At 40.7% G+C, this 18,627-nt stretch overlaps 1 protein-coding gene across 1 annotated transcript in view; it reads left to right on the top strand.

Annotated features, from left to right (window-relative positions):
• The window catches only part of ACACA (acetyl-CoA carboxylase alpha), a 273,603-nt gene that overhangs the window by 64,216 nt on the left and 190,760 nt on the right, over positions 1 to 18,627 (top strand). Inside the window, exons 6-10 of the mRNA XM_066262811.1 lie at positions 1,752 to 1,861; positions 4,220 to 4,301; positions 5,339 to 5,437; positions 6,786 to 6,892; positions 12,109 to 12,219. Coding sequence (XP_066118908.1) covers positions 1,752 to 1,861; positions 4,220 to 4,301; positions 5,339 to 5,437; positions 6,786 to 6,892; positions 12,109 to 12,219 — 509 coding nt within the window. The remainder of the gene's footprint in view (positions 1 to 1,751; positions 1,862 to 4,219; positions 4,302 to 5,338; positions 5,438 to 6,785; positions 6,893 to 12,108; positions 12,220 to 18,627) is intronic.

Here is an 18,627-nt window from a genome sequence, read left to right as displayed (position 1 = left end):
AAATTGATTAATAGTTTATAGTTTCTAGGATATCAAAACATGAACTGATTATCTCTGAGTAGTAGGAAATGTGTGATTTTGACTTTTAAAAAAGTAGTATTGCATCCTGATATATTATTTAAATTTTTTATAATTAGCATGCTTTCCCTCCTATAATCAAAGAGAATAATAAATTTATTTATTTTTATTTATTTATTTTTTGGTGACAGAGACAGAATCAGAGAGGGACAGATAGGGACAGACAGACAGGAAGGGAGAGAGATGAGAAGCATCAATTCTTCGGTGCAGCTCCTTAGGTTTTCACTGATTGCTTTCTCATATGTGCCTTGACTGGGGGACTTACAGCAGAGCAAGTGACTTCTTGCTCAAGTCAGCGACCTTGGGCTTCAAGCCAGAGACCTTTGGGCTCAAGTCAGCAACCATGGGATCATGTCTATGATCCCATTCTCAAGCCAGTGACCCCATGGTCAAGCTGGTGAGCCCAGCTCAAGGCAGATGAGCCTGCGCTCAAGCCAGTGACCTCAGGGTTTTGAACCTGGGTCCTCTGCATCCCAGTCTGACGCTCTATTCACTGCGCCACCATTTGGTCAGGCAATAAACCTATATTTTTATTTTTAACAAACTTCAGGGCCTTCTATCTTACTTTGAATAGAATTTTCTTTTAGGAGAACTTAAAGCCATTAAAAGTTAAGAACAAGATATAAGAAATGTTAATAAATATGGTGGAGATGGACCTTGAGCAAGTATTTAACTGCTCCAAGCCATAATTTCCTATAAACAGGGTGCTAAAAATACTTATCATATGTAGGTTTGTTAAGGGTTAAATTAAATATATATATATACACACACACATATATATGGTGCTTATTAGAGCAGTTTTGACACATTGTAACTGTTCTGCGATAGTGTTGCCAGAATAGTAAGAGAGACATTAGGTGACAAATTTGAATGGGACTACTGAGCAAAAGAAATAAAAAAGTAAGGAGAGAAAGAAGTTATCTTTTTAAAGTGTCTTTCAAATACCTGTTCTCTCCAACATTCCAGATAAATCCTTTTCAAACACCTATGAGACTCTTGTATCTAACCTTTCCCATTTAGCCAGTCTACAAACCCTTCAGAACTCTCCCCTCTGACCCCATTTTGTCTTAGCTCTACATCAGAAAAAAGGCTCTCTCAAAAAGGAAAAAGAACAAAAAGAAAAAAAAAAAGGCTCTCTCAGAATATCGTGCAAGTTAAAGATAAAGGGTATCAGGACCAGAACTATTTCCCAGAATAGAATAATTATACATGTGCCTCTAAGTGACAGACATTATTTTCCCCCCTTTTATTGAATTTGTTAGGGTGACACTGGTTAGCCTAATGATACAGGTTTCAGGTGCCCAATTCTACAATACATCTCTGTACACTGTATTGTGTGTTCACCCCCACCCCCAAGTCAGGTCTATCCTCCCTCATTTATCCCCCCTGTACACATTATATATTTTTGATATAGGGATCATAAGGACCCTTCAGAAAAGTCACATAGTGAAATGTCTGAGAACTGCTGTTTTACTATAAGAGCTTCCTAATTATCAACTTAATGCATTTTAGTGCCTGTGTCTTAATAAAGTCAGAGCCTTCAGATATACGGTGCTGGAAATTACCCATTAATGCAGTTTGTCTGGTGGTTACTAATAATGGTCCTTCACAAAGTTTTGCTCTGCTATTATATTTTGGAAATGTGTTCTCTATTAATTTGCTTGCATTTTCAGAGTACATTAAGATGGCAGATCACTATGTACCAGTGCCAGGAGGACCAAACAACAACAACTATGCAAATGTGGAATTAATTCTTGATATTGCTAAAAGGATCCCAGTACAAGTAAGAAATTCCAGTGTGTTCTTTAAAACCAAATTTATATGTTTTTTGCAGCATTATGTATAATGGACAAGATATGGAAACCATCTAACTGTCCATTGATAGACAAATGGATAAAGAAGATGTGGTACATATATACAATGGAATATTACTCAGCCATAAAAAAGAATGAAATCTTACCATTTATAACACTGATGGACCCCAGAGGGTATTATGCTAAGTAAAATATGCAAGACAGAGAAAGAAAAAAATGTCATGTGATTTCACTTACATGTGGAATCTAAAAAACCACAAACTAATAAAACTGGAATGAACTCACAGATACAGATAACATTTTGATGTTGCTAGATGGGAGGGCATTGGGAGATGGGTGAAAAAGGAGAAGGGATTAAGATGTACAAATTGCCAGTTATAAGAACAGTCATAGCAAAAAAGAAAAAAAGAGCAGTCATGGGGATGTAAAGTACAGCATAAGAAATATAGTCAGTAGTCAACAATATTGTAATAACTATGTATGGTGTCAGATGGGTACTAGACTTATCAGGTGATCATTTCATAAGTTATATAAATGTCTGATCATCATGTTGTATACCTGCAACTAATAAAATACTGTATGTCAATTGTAAATGAAAAAAAAATTTTAATTTGTAAAAAAGGGGAAAAATGAATGAATTTCTATTTTAAAGATATTATTCAAATTCATCTGACCAGGCAGTGACGCAGTGGATAGAGCATCAGACTGGGATGCAGAGTACCCAGATTCAATACTCTGAGGTCACTGGCTTGAGCGCAGGCTCTCCAACTTGAGTGTGTGATCATAGACATGACCCCATGGTCACTAGCTTGAGCAAGAGGTCAAGGCACATATGAGAAAGTAATCAATGAACAACTAAGGAGACTAAGGAGCTGCAATGAAGGATTGATGCTTCTCATCTCTTTCCCTTCCTGTCCATCTGTCCCTCTCTCTGTCTCTGTCACCAAAAAAAAAAAGATACTATTCAAATTCAGCAGTATAGTTCATAGATGAACTAATACTTACTTTTGCCAAAGAAAACAATTGCATTTCTACTCTAGCCAGAGAAAACAATTGCATTTCATGGTTTGCAGTGCTTTACTGTTCTTTTATTTTTTTATTTTTTTTATTTTATTTATTAGAGAGACAGGGACAGAGAAAAAGACAGAGAAAGGGACAGATGGGGACAGCTAGGCAGGAAGGAAGAGAGATAAGCATTAATTCTTCATTGTGGCACCTCAGTTGTTCATTGATTACTTTCTCTTACCTGCCTTGACTGGGGGGCTCCAGCAGAGCAAATGACCCCTTGCTCAAGCCAGCGACCTTGGGCTTAAGCCAGCGACCTTGGGCTTCAAGCCAGTGACCTTTGGGCTCAAGCCAGTGACCATGGGGTCATGTCTACAGTCCCATGCTCAAGCTGGCTATCTTGCGCTCAAGCTGGTGAGCCTGTACTCAAGCCTGATGAGCCCGTGCTCAAGCTGGTGGCCTTGGGGATTCGAACCTGGGTCCTCTGCGTCCTAGTATGATGCTCTATCCACTGTGATACCACCAGGTCAAGTGCTTTACTGTTTTAATAAACACAAAATATGCAAAATCTCAACAAATTTAGTCATTTCATAGTTAGGCACAAGAGGCTATCTAAAGAAGAACTTTTAATTTTTTAGAAAGCATCTTTGTTGAAAATTGATAAATGCCTTTATATAGAATATAAAACAACAGGAAAGGAAATATGCATTTTGTCAAAATTAAGTATACATATTAAAAACAGGAGGTTTGTAAGGGTTTTTCAGAGATTATTGATTCTATTTCACCTTCATACCAACCAGAGTAAGAAAAAGTTGCCTATTTCTAACGAAATAGTTTTAGCCCAGAATATAGTGGTATAGAAGTAGGTCATTTCTTCCTTGTCACTTGTGTGAGGAAATTTGGCTTTAAAGGCCAAAAAGCTAAAAAGCTTGAGATATGTGTGGCAGTATAACCACTAGATATAAAGGTTGAGTTTCATGGCAATAGTAATTGAGTCTGTGGAAGAAAACCAATATTTCTAGAAAGGGCTCTATAGAGTCTGGTTGAAAGGCTATGAATTGAATTTCCTAAAAAGCAACAAGACTAGCTAGATCTTAATATCAATTTCATCTTGGTTTTGACCTCTTCAGAGGTTTTGCCACAATAGATTGCTTATTGTTCTATGAAAAGTTTGCCAAGAATCAAGTATAGATGCTAAGTACTGGGCTGCTGTGGAGCTTTTGTACCTCATAGAGTAGGGCCCAGGCTTGGTAGAGAATAATAGTTTATTATGTTTTTGTAAATATGAATTTTAAGAATGAACCATATGTGTTCCTTTGTAGGCAGTGTGGGCTGGCTGGGGTCATGCTTCTGAGAATCCCAAGCTCCCAGAACTTCTTTTGAAAAATGGCATTGCCTTCATGGGTAAGCCTGTATTTTATTTCCTTTACTCATTTCTTACACCCTGCTTATGTCTCTGCATATTGATTGCATTTTCTGTCCCTAGGTTCTTTCCATAAAATATGGAAGAGGCTCAGATTTCCAAAACACTAGCTTTTAAAAGCTTTGCCGTTAACCTAAGAAAACATGTGGAAAACATTATTTTTGTGTAGCAAAGATAATTGATAGTTAGGATACCCTGGTAGTGTGAATTTAAACATGAGTCAGTACCTTCACATTGAAGCATACAGGTTATATTCTTATAAGTGAGGTTTTTTTTATAAATAAATTTTTATTTTAATGGGGTGACATCAATAAATCAGGGTACGTATATTCAAAGAAAACATGTCCAGGTTATCTTGTAATTCAATTCTGTTGCATATCCATCACCCAAAGAGAGATTGTCCTCCGTCACCTTCTATCTAGTTTTCTTTGTACCCCTCCCCCTCTCCTTTCTTCCCTCCCCCTGCCCCCATAAGTGAATTTTGTCTTCTGTCTTGTCAGCAGAGAGTAGAGGTTATACCGCTCAAAGTGTTTCTATTTCTGACTGAGATCTTCCATAGTGCTATGCTTTGTAAACCCTGTTAAAGCTAAATCTTCCTTTTCAGTTCCCCTAAGACCAAGGATATTTATATTTCAGACTTTACCCCAAAAACTTTATAGTTCTTAATTTGGGCTATTTGTTAAAAAAAACAAAGACTGTTAATCTTGTCGAGTTAAATCATGACAAATGATAATATGGGAGTTAGACTGGTCAGGCATTTCTTTTAACACACACACACACACACACACACACACACACACACACCTCTTACTGTATTTTAAAAGGTTACTACATTAGGTTCTATAAAGGGTACAAAAATGAGTTAAAACATAGTAATCCCCATAATCAAGTTTACGGTCTCCATGATATATAGGGGAGACAAGAAAAATACAAAAATAATGATGTAGGAGACAAAATATATGAACAGAAATGAGGCCAAAATGTAATAGTTAAGCTTCTTTTCTTGTTTTGTTTTTAGGTCCTCCAAGCCAGGCCATGTGGGCTTTAGGGGATAAGATTGCATCTTCCATAGTGGCTCAGACTGCAGGTATCCCAACTCTTCCTTGGAGTGGTAGTGGTAAGAAACCATTCCTTGTTTGTATCTTGAAATGCGGAAAAGTTCAGTAGGGTATTTGGGACTGTGGCTTGGGGTTTAAGTTTATTTAAAATGTTGGGATACTTGTTAAGAATTAGAATCCAAGTTGGTTAATGGTATTTTATATCTCCAGGCTTAATTAATACACCAGTGATTTTATCTTGTCTTAGGAATATAAATTTTATACCAAGTACGCAGATGCTAACCTGTGATTTGAGTGATGTTGGGATTTAATTTGGAGAAAATCTGGGAAAACCCAAATGGCTCTGTGGATTCGGGTCTACTCTGGGTAGGCTAGACTCTTTAGGCAGAATTAGGCCTTTGAACTGACCTTGGAAGTGACCTTGGAAGTGCTATCCAGTGCTTTGCCACTAAGAAAAACCTAAAACCCCTCTCAAATATTTGCCAGCCAGTATTTTTTATTTTTTATTTTAGCCCGCAATATATTGATGGTATGCTTTGTCTATTTAACACCAGTTAACCTCTCAGCTGCCTTTGATGTAGAAATGAGGTTAATAGTCAACCTTTCTTCCAGGCATGCAGAAGGATAAAATTTTTCTAAAAATGGTTTATTCTTGGCAAATTCCTCAAGGAGTGCCATGTGAATGACAGCTAATAATAGTATGAACTTCCCTTTTTTTAGTACTCAAGCAGGGGTGGGGTAGACATACACAGACACCTCTTCCACATGGGAGTGACCATTGTCTTGAGGCTGAACAGATTTGAACTCTTGTTACTCTTGCTCTCCAGGGGGTTGCAATATCCTCTCCAGAGTGCTGGGTCAAACTCTTTAAAATAATGGTTGAATTTGTTCTTGTTTGAATGGAGAGGCTGTATAGCATTCCCCTTGTGGTTGAGTACAGGGATATTCAGGGAGCATGGAATCATGACTGCTGAGGCCAATAAAACTGCCATTTCCATTGCCAAGGGCTCATAAAGATTGAATTATTTCCCAGACCTCTGGCCCTGGAGCAGGCCTGAGCACACAAATTGAAGGTGTTTTGCCTGGGGTATTGCTGTGAGAAGCCTGACATGTGTGTGTGTGTGTTGTTTTTTTTTTTTTGTCTTGTATGTTCTTTTATTTTTATAAGTTCCTTCCTGTTAGCTCTTCTGGATTCTTCTAGTGGAAGGTCCTGCTTACACTGGTAACCCAAGTTGCCAGATTCTGCTATAGATAAATACCATTACCCAAGGACTGATCAGCATTATATGGCATCTTTCTTTCTCCCATCTGCCCTCATTGTGAGAGCATTTTAAAGAAGGCATTGCAGGAAATTGATGAGAACCAAAGCTCTTGTAGCTGCATGTAAGACACTGTTTTCTATTACAGGTCTTCGTGTGGACTGGCAAGAAAATGATTTTTCAAAACGTATTTTAAATGTTCCCCAGGAACTGTATGAAAAAGGCTATGTGAAGGATGTGGATGATGGGCTAAAGGTAGGTTTGTTTTTTTTTTTAATTTTATTTATTTATTTTTTACAGAGACAGAGAGTCAGAGAGAGGGATAGATAGGGACAGACAGACAGGAACAAAGAGAGATGAGAAGCATCAATCATTAGTTTTTCATTGCGCGTTGCAACACCTTAGTTGTTCATTGATTGCTTTCTCAAATGTGCCTTGACCACGGGCCTTGCTGGAGCCAGTGACCTTGGGTTCAAGCTGGTGGGCTTTTGCTCAAACCAGATGAGCCCGCGCTCAAGCTGGCGACCTCGGGATCTCGAACCTGGGTCCTCTGCATCCCAGTCCAACACTCTATCCACTGTGCCACCGCCTGGTCAGGCTAAAGGTAGGTTTTTAACTCTAGGAAGTGATGATGTCTTTCAACTGCAATTATAGTCAGAAATACAGTGGTTTGGAGCCTGGTTCATGATATATACCCATAATGGCATTCGGATTGAGAGATCAAGGAGATATAGTTTATAGAGTGAAGAAGTGACCTACTAACAAAAATAATTTGTTTTGAAGCAATTCTCTTACTTAGAACATTTTTAGGTGGTTAAATCAGAGTTTTAAGGAGGTACTGAGTCTCCTCTCTACCACCTGTTAGTGTGGGGGAGAGGAGAGGATGGATTCAGAACCAGGAAGCTAGTCTCAGCAGGGGAATGGGGTGGGATGAGGTAGGAGGATTGAGTAAGAAGAGAAAAAATTCATGGATGTGGACAACAGTATGGTGATTGGGAACGGGTGGAACTGGGAATGGGGGATAAATGGTGATTAAAGACTGGGGGTGGTGAGCACACAATACAGTGTACAGATAATGTGTCAAGGAATTGTGTATCTGAAACCTGTATAATTTATTTTCTTTTTTTTTTCTTCTTTTCTAAGTTAGAGGAGGGGAGACAGAGAGACAGACTCTTGCATGCACCCCAACTGGAGTCCACCCAGCAACCCCTGTCTGGGGCTGATGCTCTGCCCATCTGGGGCCTTGCTTGCAACTGAGCTATTTTTAGTGACTGAGATAGAGCCTCTGTGGAACCATCCTTAGCCCCAGGGCTGATACACTTGAACCAATCTAACCAGGGCTGTGGGAGGGGTGAGAAAGAGAGAGAGAGAGGAGGGGGAGGGGTGCAGAAGCAGATGGTCACTTCTGTGTACTGTGACCAGGAATCAAACCCATGACATCCATATACTGGGCAATGCTCTACCACCGAGCCAGCCAGCCAGGGCCTGTATAATTTTTATTGATTTTACAAAGAAATGAGAGACATGGAAGGGAGGGGAGGAACAAGAAGTCTCAATTCATAGTTGCTTCACTTTAGTTGTTCATTGATTGTTTATCATATGTGCAAGCACAGGGTTTTGAACTGGTAACCTCAGAATTCCAGGTCAATGCTCTATCCACTGTACCACCACAGGCTGAAACCTATATAATTTTGTTAACCAGTATCACCCCAGTAAAGTCAATAAAAAGAAGAAAAAAAAAGAATCAAGAAGCCAGGCAAATAGATATCAAAATGTCAACTTTATTAAGAGTAGAGAGATGTTGGGGAAAATGCTTATGTTTGTAGCAGCAATCAGATTTATAACTCAAACATCAGTTAAACAGGCTCATTCACTGGTTACTGGTGGTGCTCAATAACCACAGACTTCTCTTTATAGTGATATAGCTTTTACCATTCAGCTTACTGTCTAACTCAGTGCTGACAAAGAACATAGGTTCTGTGCAGTGGGCTAATCCCAAAGGGGAAGGAGACTGAGCTATGTGTGCTCATCCAGGGGTCCCCAGACTTTTTACACAGGGGGCCAGTTCACTGTCCCACAGACCGTTGGAGGGCCACCACATACAGTGCTCCTCTCACTGACAACCAATGAAAGAGGTGCCCCTTCCAGAAGTGCAGCAGGGGGCCGGATAAATGGCCTCAGGGGGCCGCATGCGGCCTGCGGGCTGGGCTGTAGTTTGGGGACACCTGTAAGACCAGTCACATACTTTACTCTTTTTCCCTTGGGGAGGAGCGAGGGAGATAACCAAGAGAGGCTGAAGGTATAACTATAATTATCATCCATCTGTGTAGAAACATGAACCCAAGCAAGAGGAGATCCTTTCTTCAACATCATCTTTTCTTTTCTCTATAGTTCTTTTCCAGTGTGTTGCCCTTTCACTTTTTATCTAGTTGGAAATGTCAGGTATGCCTCTGGGTAGATGATGAAAGAGGCTGTTTTAGAAAAACACACTATGGTTACCAGGGGGTGAGGGATGTGGGGGAGGGAGTGGGGGGGAAGGGCATAAAGAAGGACAAATATATGGTGACAGAATATGAATTTGACTTTGGGTGATGGGTATATGACATAGTCAACTATTCAAAAGGTATAAAAATGTTTACCTGAAACTTATGTACTCTTATTGATCAGTGTCACCCTGTTAAATTTAATTTTCTAAATAAAATTTTAAAAAATGAAAAATACACTATCTGTTTGACTTATATGTTACAAATTCAAGAGGAACACTGAATGCTCAACTAATTTTACTGTATTGTTTGCATTTTAAATTAAGCATCCTGTAATGTCTTTAATAAGAATATTTCCAGCCCTGACCTGGATAGCTCGGTGGAGCGCAAAGGTTGCTGGTTCGATCCCTGGTCAGGGCATATACAGGAACAAATGTTCTTGTCTTTCTCTCATGCTCTCTCCTTCCTCTCTCTAAAAAAATCAGTAAAATAAAACATGGGAAAAGTTTTAAAAAATATTTCTAACTGAATTGCAAATGCTTTGTTCTAATCTATTGTAATTTGCAAAAGAATAGAAGCTTAGCTATTTTGCTTATCAATTAATTTTTTTCCTGGTATTTATTTATTTATTTATTTATTTATTTATTTATTTATTTTTTAGCGTGAGAGAGACAGGCAGATAGGGATAGACAAGAGAGGAAGGGAGAGAAATGAGAAGCATCAACTCATAGTTGCAGCACTTTAGTTGTTCATTGATTGCTTTCTCATATGTGCCTTGACTGGGGGAGTACAGCAGAGCTAGTGACCCCTTGCTCAAGCCAGCAACTTTGCGCTTAAGTCAGTGACCTTGGGCTTCAAGCCAGTGACCTTTAGGCTCAAGCCAGTGACCATGGGGTCATGTCTATGATCTCATGCTCAAGCTGGCAAATTCGGGGTTTGGTACCTGGGTCCTCAGCGCCCCAGGCCGATGCTTTTATTCACTATGCCACTGCCTGGTCAGGCTTTTCTGGTTATAATTATAAATATACAATTACCTGGTAGAAAATTTGGAAAGGCAGAAAATAGATGATAAAACCATCCTTATTTTCTTGCCATTTTGATTCAGATTTATTTATTTATTTATTTATTTTACAGAGACAGAGAGTGAGTCAGAGAGAGGGATAGACAGGGACAGACAGACAGGAACGGAGAGAGATGAGAAGCATCAATCATCAGTTTCTCGTTGCGCGTTGCGACTTCTTAGTTGTTCATTGATTGCTTTCTCACATGTGCCTTTACCATGGGCCTTCAGCAGACCGAGTAACCCCCTGCTGGAGCCAGCGACCTTGGGTCCAAGCTGGTGAGCTCTTTGCTCAAGCCAGATGAGCTGGCGCTCAAGCTGGCGACCTCGGGGTCTCGAACCTGGGTCCTTTCGCATCCCAGTCCGACACTCTATCCACTGCGCCACCACCTGGTCAGGCTGATTCAGATTTATAATGATAATCTTTATCAATAAATTTCTATAGCTATTATAATTATAAAATTAGGATTTTACTATATATATTTTCATAATGCTTGTATTTTTTCTACTTAATATTATATATAAGCATTTTCCTCATGACATTAAAATTCTTCTAACATATTTTAAATGGATGACCTGTGTCTGGTACCTTCATATATTTTTGAAAGGTCTACCTTCTTACTGACATCATGTGGGCTATCCTACTTTTTATCTCTTTTCTATATTTATGGCTTTCTCTTTGATTACTTGTAACCTAGTGATTGACTTCATCATGCTAACCCAGTTTATAAGCATAGACATGAATAGAGTTAAGTGAATTTTAGAAAAGATGAGATACTGTGAAATTTTTCATGGTTAATCTACTGACATAATTTAAAATTTGAAATGGTCTTTTTTGGGTAACACTTTTTTTAATTCAGTGGGAGGAGAGGAGGTAGGGAGATGGAGTCTCACAAATGCCCCAACCAACTGGGATCCACCCCGCAAGCCCACTAGGGGGCAATGCTCTGCCCATCTGGGGTGTTGCTCTGTTGCTTAGCAACCCAGCTCTTAGTGCCTGAGGCGGAGGCCAGAGAGCCATCCTCAACACCTGGAACCAACTCACTCCAGTTGAGCCATGGCTGCAGGAGGGGAAGAGAGAGAGAAGCGGGGGGGGGGGGGGGGGGGGGGGGTAAAGAAGCAGGTGCGCGCTTCTCCTGTGTGCCCTGACAGAATCAAACCTAGGACATCCACATGCCGGGCCAACACTCAACCACTGACACCTTTTTTTCATATTGCTATAATATAAACCTGAAAAGATTGGAATGTTTTGAGGAAGGAATGGCATGATTATTTTAAACTTTTGGTTAACCCTTTCCTCAATTTTCTTTTGACTTATCAATATAATTTGGACATCTTCCATATCATTACAAGTAAAAACCACCTCATTCCTTTTAATAATTGCAGAATATTCTAACTATATGGGTATATCTTGATATAGCCAGCTTCATACTTAATAGGCATATATTAATTTTTCAAAAAGGTTTAGAGTAATTACCTGATCACTATAAAATATTGTAATGTGAAATACACATTTAGAGCATGTGTTGCAAGTTAGTTTTCTGACTAATTTTTTTTATTTTGATATCATTATTTTCATCCTTTACTACAGGTTGAATGAGAAAAATATTCTGGATACATGAGAGTTCTTATTTGTTGAGTCTTACTTATATGTTATCAGAAACTATACTGAGACCATCAGCTTATATTAAATGAATTACTTATGTCTTTTTTAAAAATAAAAATTATGGGTAATACATGAATACTTGCATACTATAAGAAATTCCAATAATATAGAAATATGTATGGTATAAAGTAAAAGTTTATATCTACCCATATTTTTCTTATAAATCACCACTGATGGTGTCATTCTTAAAGGGAGAAATTTCCAGTTTACTCTTTCCCTACTAATACCGCCCTTATTTCCATTTTTCTCTTTCTTCTTAAAGGCAGCAGAGGAAGTTGGGTATCCAGTAATGATCAAGGCCTCAGAAGGAGGAGGAGGAAAGGGAATCAGAAAAGTCAACAATGCAGATGACTTCCCTAACCTCTTCAGACAGGTAAAGTACAGTACAAGTTGTCTTTGTTTGAATTAACATGTTATCAGTGATACATAATTTAACTCATACTATAATCTGAAGTCCAGAAAATAGAATTATTCTCTCACATATAAAAGTCATCAGGTTTTCAGATAGCTCTTCTCTGTATGGTCTCATAGGACTTTTTATAGCAAGGAAGAGTCAATGCTTTTCTATATATATATTTTTTATTTTCTGAAGCTGGAAACGGGGAGAGACAGACAGACTCCCGCATGCGCCCGACCGGGATCCACCCGGCACGCCCACCAGGGGCAACGCTCTGCCCACCAGGGGGCAATGCTCTGCCCCTCCGGGGCGTCGCTCTGCCGCAACCAGAGCCACTCTAGCGCCTGGGGCAGAGGCCAAGGAGCCATCCCCAGCGCCCGGGCCATCTTTGCTCCAATGGAGCCTTTGCTGTGGGAGGGGAAGAGAGAGACAGAGAGGAAGGAGGGGGGTGGAGGTGGAGAAGCAAATGGGCGCTTCTCCTATGTGCCCTGGCTGGGAATCAAACCCAGGTCCCCTGCACACCAGGCTGACGCTCTACCGCTGAGCCAACCGGCCAGGTGCCACGGACCAGCTCAGCTTCCAAATAACGGTGCGGAATTAAGGAAACACACTTTGTCAGAACAAAACCGATGGGACCGGGAGGACTCTTCAAACTGCCTGGCAGTATCTGAGTGCTTCACAGCCCCAGTTCGCTTTATTTTATGGACCTATGCAAATCAAGGACCCTGATACAAAGTTGCACATCAAAGGCTAAGACAGGAACTCTCCCAAGGCAAAAACAGTATACATTAGTGAATTTTACAAACATCTGAAAACAAAGAGTCAGAGGAAGGGCATGTATATTGCTTCCTGCAACCCAAGGAAGGAAGTGGAGTGGGTGTAAACACTCAGCATCAAAGCCAAATATGGAGATGGAAGGGGGAGAACTTAGCCCCCCGCCAAGCCTCGAATCTATAATGGCTTTTTGCCATTACCGGTCCACAACAGCCAGGGCCAGCTTTTCTATATTTTTATGTCCTTCTGTACTGGTGTTAGAATGTATGAGGTATGCTCTTGGCTTGGTCAGGCCTAGATTCTGATTGACTTTACTGTACTTCAGTTCAAATTGACTGTAGGCTCCTGGGTTTCTGCCTTGTGTTTTTGTTTGTTTGTTTTTGTTTTTTTTGTGACAGAGACATAGAGGGATAGACAGGAAGGAAGAGAGATGAGAAGCATCAATTCTTTGTTGCAGCTCCCTAGTTGTTCATTGATGCTTTCTCATATGTGCCTTGACTGAGGGGGCCGGTAGGCTACAGCAGACCGAGTGACCCCTTGCTCAAGCCAGCGACCTTGGGCTCAAGCTGGTGAGCCTTGCTCAAACCAGATGAGCCTGTGCTCAAGCCAGCAACATCGGGGTTTCGAACCTGGGTCCTCCATATCCCAGTCCAATGCTGTGCCACTCCCTGGTCAGGCTCTGCCTTGTGTTTTATCTACCCTGCTGGCCCAGCATACACACCCTCACCTGTGCTGCATGGCCATAGCACCATGGCACAGGGACCCTATGCAGGCTCCCATTCTATGAGAACTGAGGGTGGCTCAGGAAAGGTAAAAGTAGCATGTTTCTCTGCTTAGCCATCTGATTTGCAGCTAAGTTGATGTGGCCAAACTACATGTTGGTTGTGGAAGCCAAAGAAATGTTCTCTTTTCAGAATCTTAAAGAATCAGGAGACAGGAGTCTCTTTTTCCCTGACCTCAGAGTTACCTTCACATACTTGACTTACTCTTTTTTTTTTCTCCTACCAGTACCCAGAAGCAGATGAATACTCAGATAAAGACAAATTTGGGTCCATTCTGGTCATTTCACTCTCCTAGCTTTCCACTTTTTATTTTTCCCAACAAATTTTTTTTTCTTAATATTTTTTAGTTTGCACCTTCCTTTTTTTTTTTTATAAATAATTTTTATTTTAATGGGGTGACATCAATAAATCAGGGTACATATATTCAAAGAAAACATGTCCAGGTTATCTTGTCATTCAATTCTGTTGCATACCCATCACCCAAAGAGAGATTGTCCTCCGTCACTTTCTATCTAGTTTTCTTTGTACCCCTCCTCCTCCCCCTCCACCTCTCCCTCCCTCCCTACCCCCACCACCCGTAACCACCACTTCCTTGTCCATGTCTCTTAGTCTCGTTTTTTTTTTTTTTCTTTGAAGCTGGAAACGGGGAGAGACAGTCAGACAGACTCCCGCATGCGCCAGACCGGGATCCACCCGGCACGCCCACCAGGGGCGACGCTCTGCCCACCAGGGGGCGATGCTCTGCTCCTCTGGGGCGTCGCTCTGCCACGACCAGAGCCACTCCAGCGCCTGGGGCAGAGGCCAAGGAGCCATCCCCAGCGCCCAGGCCATCTTTGCTCCAATGGAGCCTCGGCTGCAGAAGGGGAAGAGAGAGACAGAGAGGAAGGGGGGGGGGAGGTGGAGAAGCAAATGGGCGCCTCTCCTATGTGCCCTGGCCGGGAATCGAACCCGGGTCCTCCGCACGCCAGGCGAACGCTCTACCGCTGAGCCAACCGGCCAGGGCCTTAGTCTCGTTTTTATGTCTCACCAATGTATGGAATCCTGCAGTTCTTGTTTTTTTCTGATTTACTTATTTCACTCCATATAATGTTATCAAGATCCCACCATTTTGCCGTAAGTGATCCAATGTCATCATTTCTTATGGCTGAATAGTATACCATGGTGTATATGTGCCACATCTTCTTTATCTAGTCTTCTATTTTTTTTTTTACAGTGATTAAAGCCTTTAAGCAAACTCTTGGCCAATACAGCAAGAACCCATAAAAGAGTAGTGTCCTAAACATGTTCACCAAGTCCAAGTTGGCCCCAACACCATGCCAAATCCTTGAAAAAAGAAACCCATCCCCAGTTCAGTCTGTTAGGAGCTGTCACAAGGAGCAGGAGTCCAGGAAAAGTCCACATCCAGGAAAAGTCCGCATGGCACTGGAATTGTTGTCACAATTCTATACTTTGCAGCTCACGCCCAAGTCCCAATGACCGCTGCTTCTAGCTGTTAATGATTCAGGTAGACTGGAATGCACCTTCCTTTACTATTAGTAACCCTAGCCACCTTTTATTTGACCTTTTTTAAAAAAATTATTCGTTAGCAGATTTATTGCTTCTTTGTCCCGGGTTCAAGAGAAAAAGTCTGTGAACTGGGTCTTCCATGATTTGATATACTCAATAAAGAAAGTTATAAGGGTATTGTTTTGCTACATTATCCTATTTTGAATGTCAGAATTTGAATATTACTTGTCTTTTCCTTTACATGCCTTCTATAATTATTTCAGTTTCATAGGTATTTCAGTGCCTTATGGAGTCTAAGGAAAAGGACTTTGCTCTTAGAAGCAAAAGAAAAAGCATGTCAATTTTTTAAAATGTCAGTTTTTAATATGTAAACTTCTATAAGTATTTCAAAACTACTTATTACTATGGAATCAAATAGTTGAAGAAACTGGAACACTAAGATTAGGAATTTTTTTGTGAGCCTTTAAGTTCTAATAATAAATAACTAAGCTGGACCAAATTAATAAAAAAAATCTGTTGTAAGGCATTAGAGAGCTTTCAAGGCCATGAAAAATTATAGATTAAGATATAAAAGAAGAAGGAAACCCAAATAGGTGAGCCTGGCATTTGAGGCCACTTTTTCCCTAGCAATATCATCCAGTTTGAGAAGAAACAATTGAAAAGATGACTCAAGTTTTCAACAATCTTACAAAACTAAAACGGCAAAACTTAAGACTTTAGGGCTTGGTTAGTAGGACACTCTGGGAAACTTCCCACATTTTAGGTTGGGATCTTTTTATTTTAATTAAAAATTTTATTTTTAATTTAGTTTGTCCCACTCAATATAGCACCCGCTACATACCGTATCATGACCCCGTCCTCCCATGCCTCTTGCAGAGTCTAGGTTGGGATCTTGAAGGGACTATATCTTAGGAGTAAAAATTAACTAGAAATAGGTCAGCCTTCACAGGGATTAAATATCAACACTCAACTATTGATTTAAACAAGGTGTTCTGGGATAGTTAGTATCCCAGCCACCAACAGGAAGCAAATATAAATTCTCTCCTGAGAAAGGTAACAACCAGAACCTCAACTTATTTCTATTAATTTTCCAAATGCAATATGAAGCAGTCAATTAAAAATATACAGCATATTAAATTACATGATTAACAGTCAAGTTAGTAGAAACAGACATAAAGAGGGTTTAGGTGATGGATCTATCAAGCAAGGACTATAAAGTAAATATCCGTAAGGAATCCAAGAAAGTTAAAGACAAGATTGGAATTTTGGCAGAAAACTCTTGGGAATGAGCTTCAGACTGTTATGTGAAGATCTCGGACTGGGGTTCTGGAGAAAGAGAGGCCACATGAAATGGAAATTAGTTGCCCAGCTGAAGCGCTTCTTAGACCAACTTGCTGACAGTCACTATACCAATTGAGATGTGTAAGTGAGGCTGTATTAGACCATCTGATCCCAATTATGTTGCCAAATGACTGCAGCTGCATGAGTGGCTCCATCAGCAGAAGATTGCCTGATTGAACCCAGTTCAAATGCTATGAGAAAATAATATAAAATGGTCAGTGTCTTCTGTCATTAAATTTTGGGTGGTTTGTTAGGCCCAATGGATAACTAATACAGAAATTGATATCTAAAGGTGTGATTCTGTCATAACAGAAAAAGTAAAGTATGTGGCATTAGCTTTGAGACTGGCTCAAAGGTAGAGGCTAGAAAAATGGTGAGAGGGTTGTTAAATAATGATAGAGGAATGGTGAACACTATTACTGGAAGCTTGAAAGGCAGTAACTCCAATAATTATTATTAGAGTCTGGAAAAAAGGTGACCCATGTTCTGTAATGAAACAATTGCCTGAGGTAACCTAAAAGATAGAGAATGTATTTATAATGAACTCATGGACCTAGTTAAGGAGATCTCTTAACTAGATCTCTTAACTTAAAAGTGTTGAAATTATCTGTTAAATGCTTTTGGTTGCTTATGCTAAGGAATTATAAAAGAGAAATGAGCTAAAAAACATGTTTTAATCTTGTTGAGTTTGAAATTAGAACTGTTTTTATATTTCCAGTCTCTCCAGATGGCAAAAGATTCTCAAAGTAAAAAATGGGTAAAGGCCAAGTCAGGAGTGCCCCTGAGATCCTTTAAGATCTCAGAAATAGGCCCTGGCCGGTTGGCTCAGTGGTAGAGCGTCGGCCTGGCGTGCAGAAGTCCTGGGTTCGATTCCCGGCCAGGGCACACAGGAGAAGCGCCCATCTGCTTCTCCACCCCTCCCCCTCTCCTTCCTCTCTGCCTCTCTCTTCCCCTCCCACAGCCGAGGCTCCATTGGAGCAAAGATGGCCCGGGCACTAGGGATGGCTCCTTGGCCTCTGCCCCAGGTGCTAGAGTGGCTCTGGTTGTGGCAGAGCGACGCCCCGGAGGGGCAGAGCATCACCCCCTGGTGGGCAGAGCATCGCCCCTGGTGGGCATGCCGGGTGGATCCCAGTCAAGCGCATGCGGGAGTCTGTCTGACTGTCTCTCCCTGTTTCTCTAGCTTCAGAAAAATACAAAAAAAAAAAAAAAAAAAAAAAAAAAAGAAGATCTCAGAAATATTTACCACAATACCTGGTAGGTTACCCTCTCAGTGAGGGGGAAAATGGGGGCTTTCAAAAATTTAAGGGTATTGTCCCACAGCAGCATGACATGCCCAAAGTATGAGGGGTCTGTGCAGAAAAGTTATGAATATGCCTTTTGGGGCAAGGATTGACTTCTCGGTATGATTCATAGGAAGTCCACTAAGTTATCTACAAACTTGTATTGACAAGTGCACCAAAAGGAATAAAATAAGGCCCTGGCTAATTGATTCAGTGGTAGAGCATCAGCCTGGCTTGTGGATATCCTGGGTTTGATTCCTAGTCAGGGCACACAGGAGAAGTACCCATCTGCTTCTTCACCCCTCCCCCTTTCTATTCTCCCCCCACCCCTTCCCCTCCTTCAGCTATGGCTCATTTGGAGCAAGCTGGCCTCAGGTGCTGAGGATGGCTCTATGGCCTTTGTCTCAGGCGCTAAGAAGAACTTGGTAGCTGAGCAATGGAGCACACTCCAGATGGGCAGAGCATTGCCCCCTAGTGGGCTTGCTGAGTGGATTATGGTTGGGGCGCATTCAATAGTCTGTCTCTACCTTCCCTCCTCTCACTGAATAGAAAAAAAAAAAGAAAAGGAATAAAAGAGACAGAAATAGTTCAAACTTCAAAGCGGCCCCTGGGCCTTTAATTTTCTACGAATAGAAGGCAGACTGAGAAAGCTATTTATCTGTAAATATTTATTTCTAATAAAAAGAGATTTTTTTCAGAGA

This window comes from Saccopteryx bilineata, chromosome 2, assembly GCF_036850765.1.
Source record: "Saccopteryx bilineata isolate mSacBil1 chromosome 2, mSacBil1_pri_phased_curated, whole genome shotgun sequence".
In the NCBI taxonomy this organism is placed as follows: domain Eukaryota; kingdom Metazoa; phylum Chordata; class Mammalia; order Chiroptera; family Emballonuridae; genus Saccopteryx; species Saccopteryx bilineata.
The sequence above is the reverse complement of the archived record's forward strand: the minus strand, read 5'-3'. Positions and strand labels throughout refer to the sequence as shown.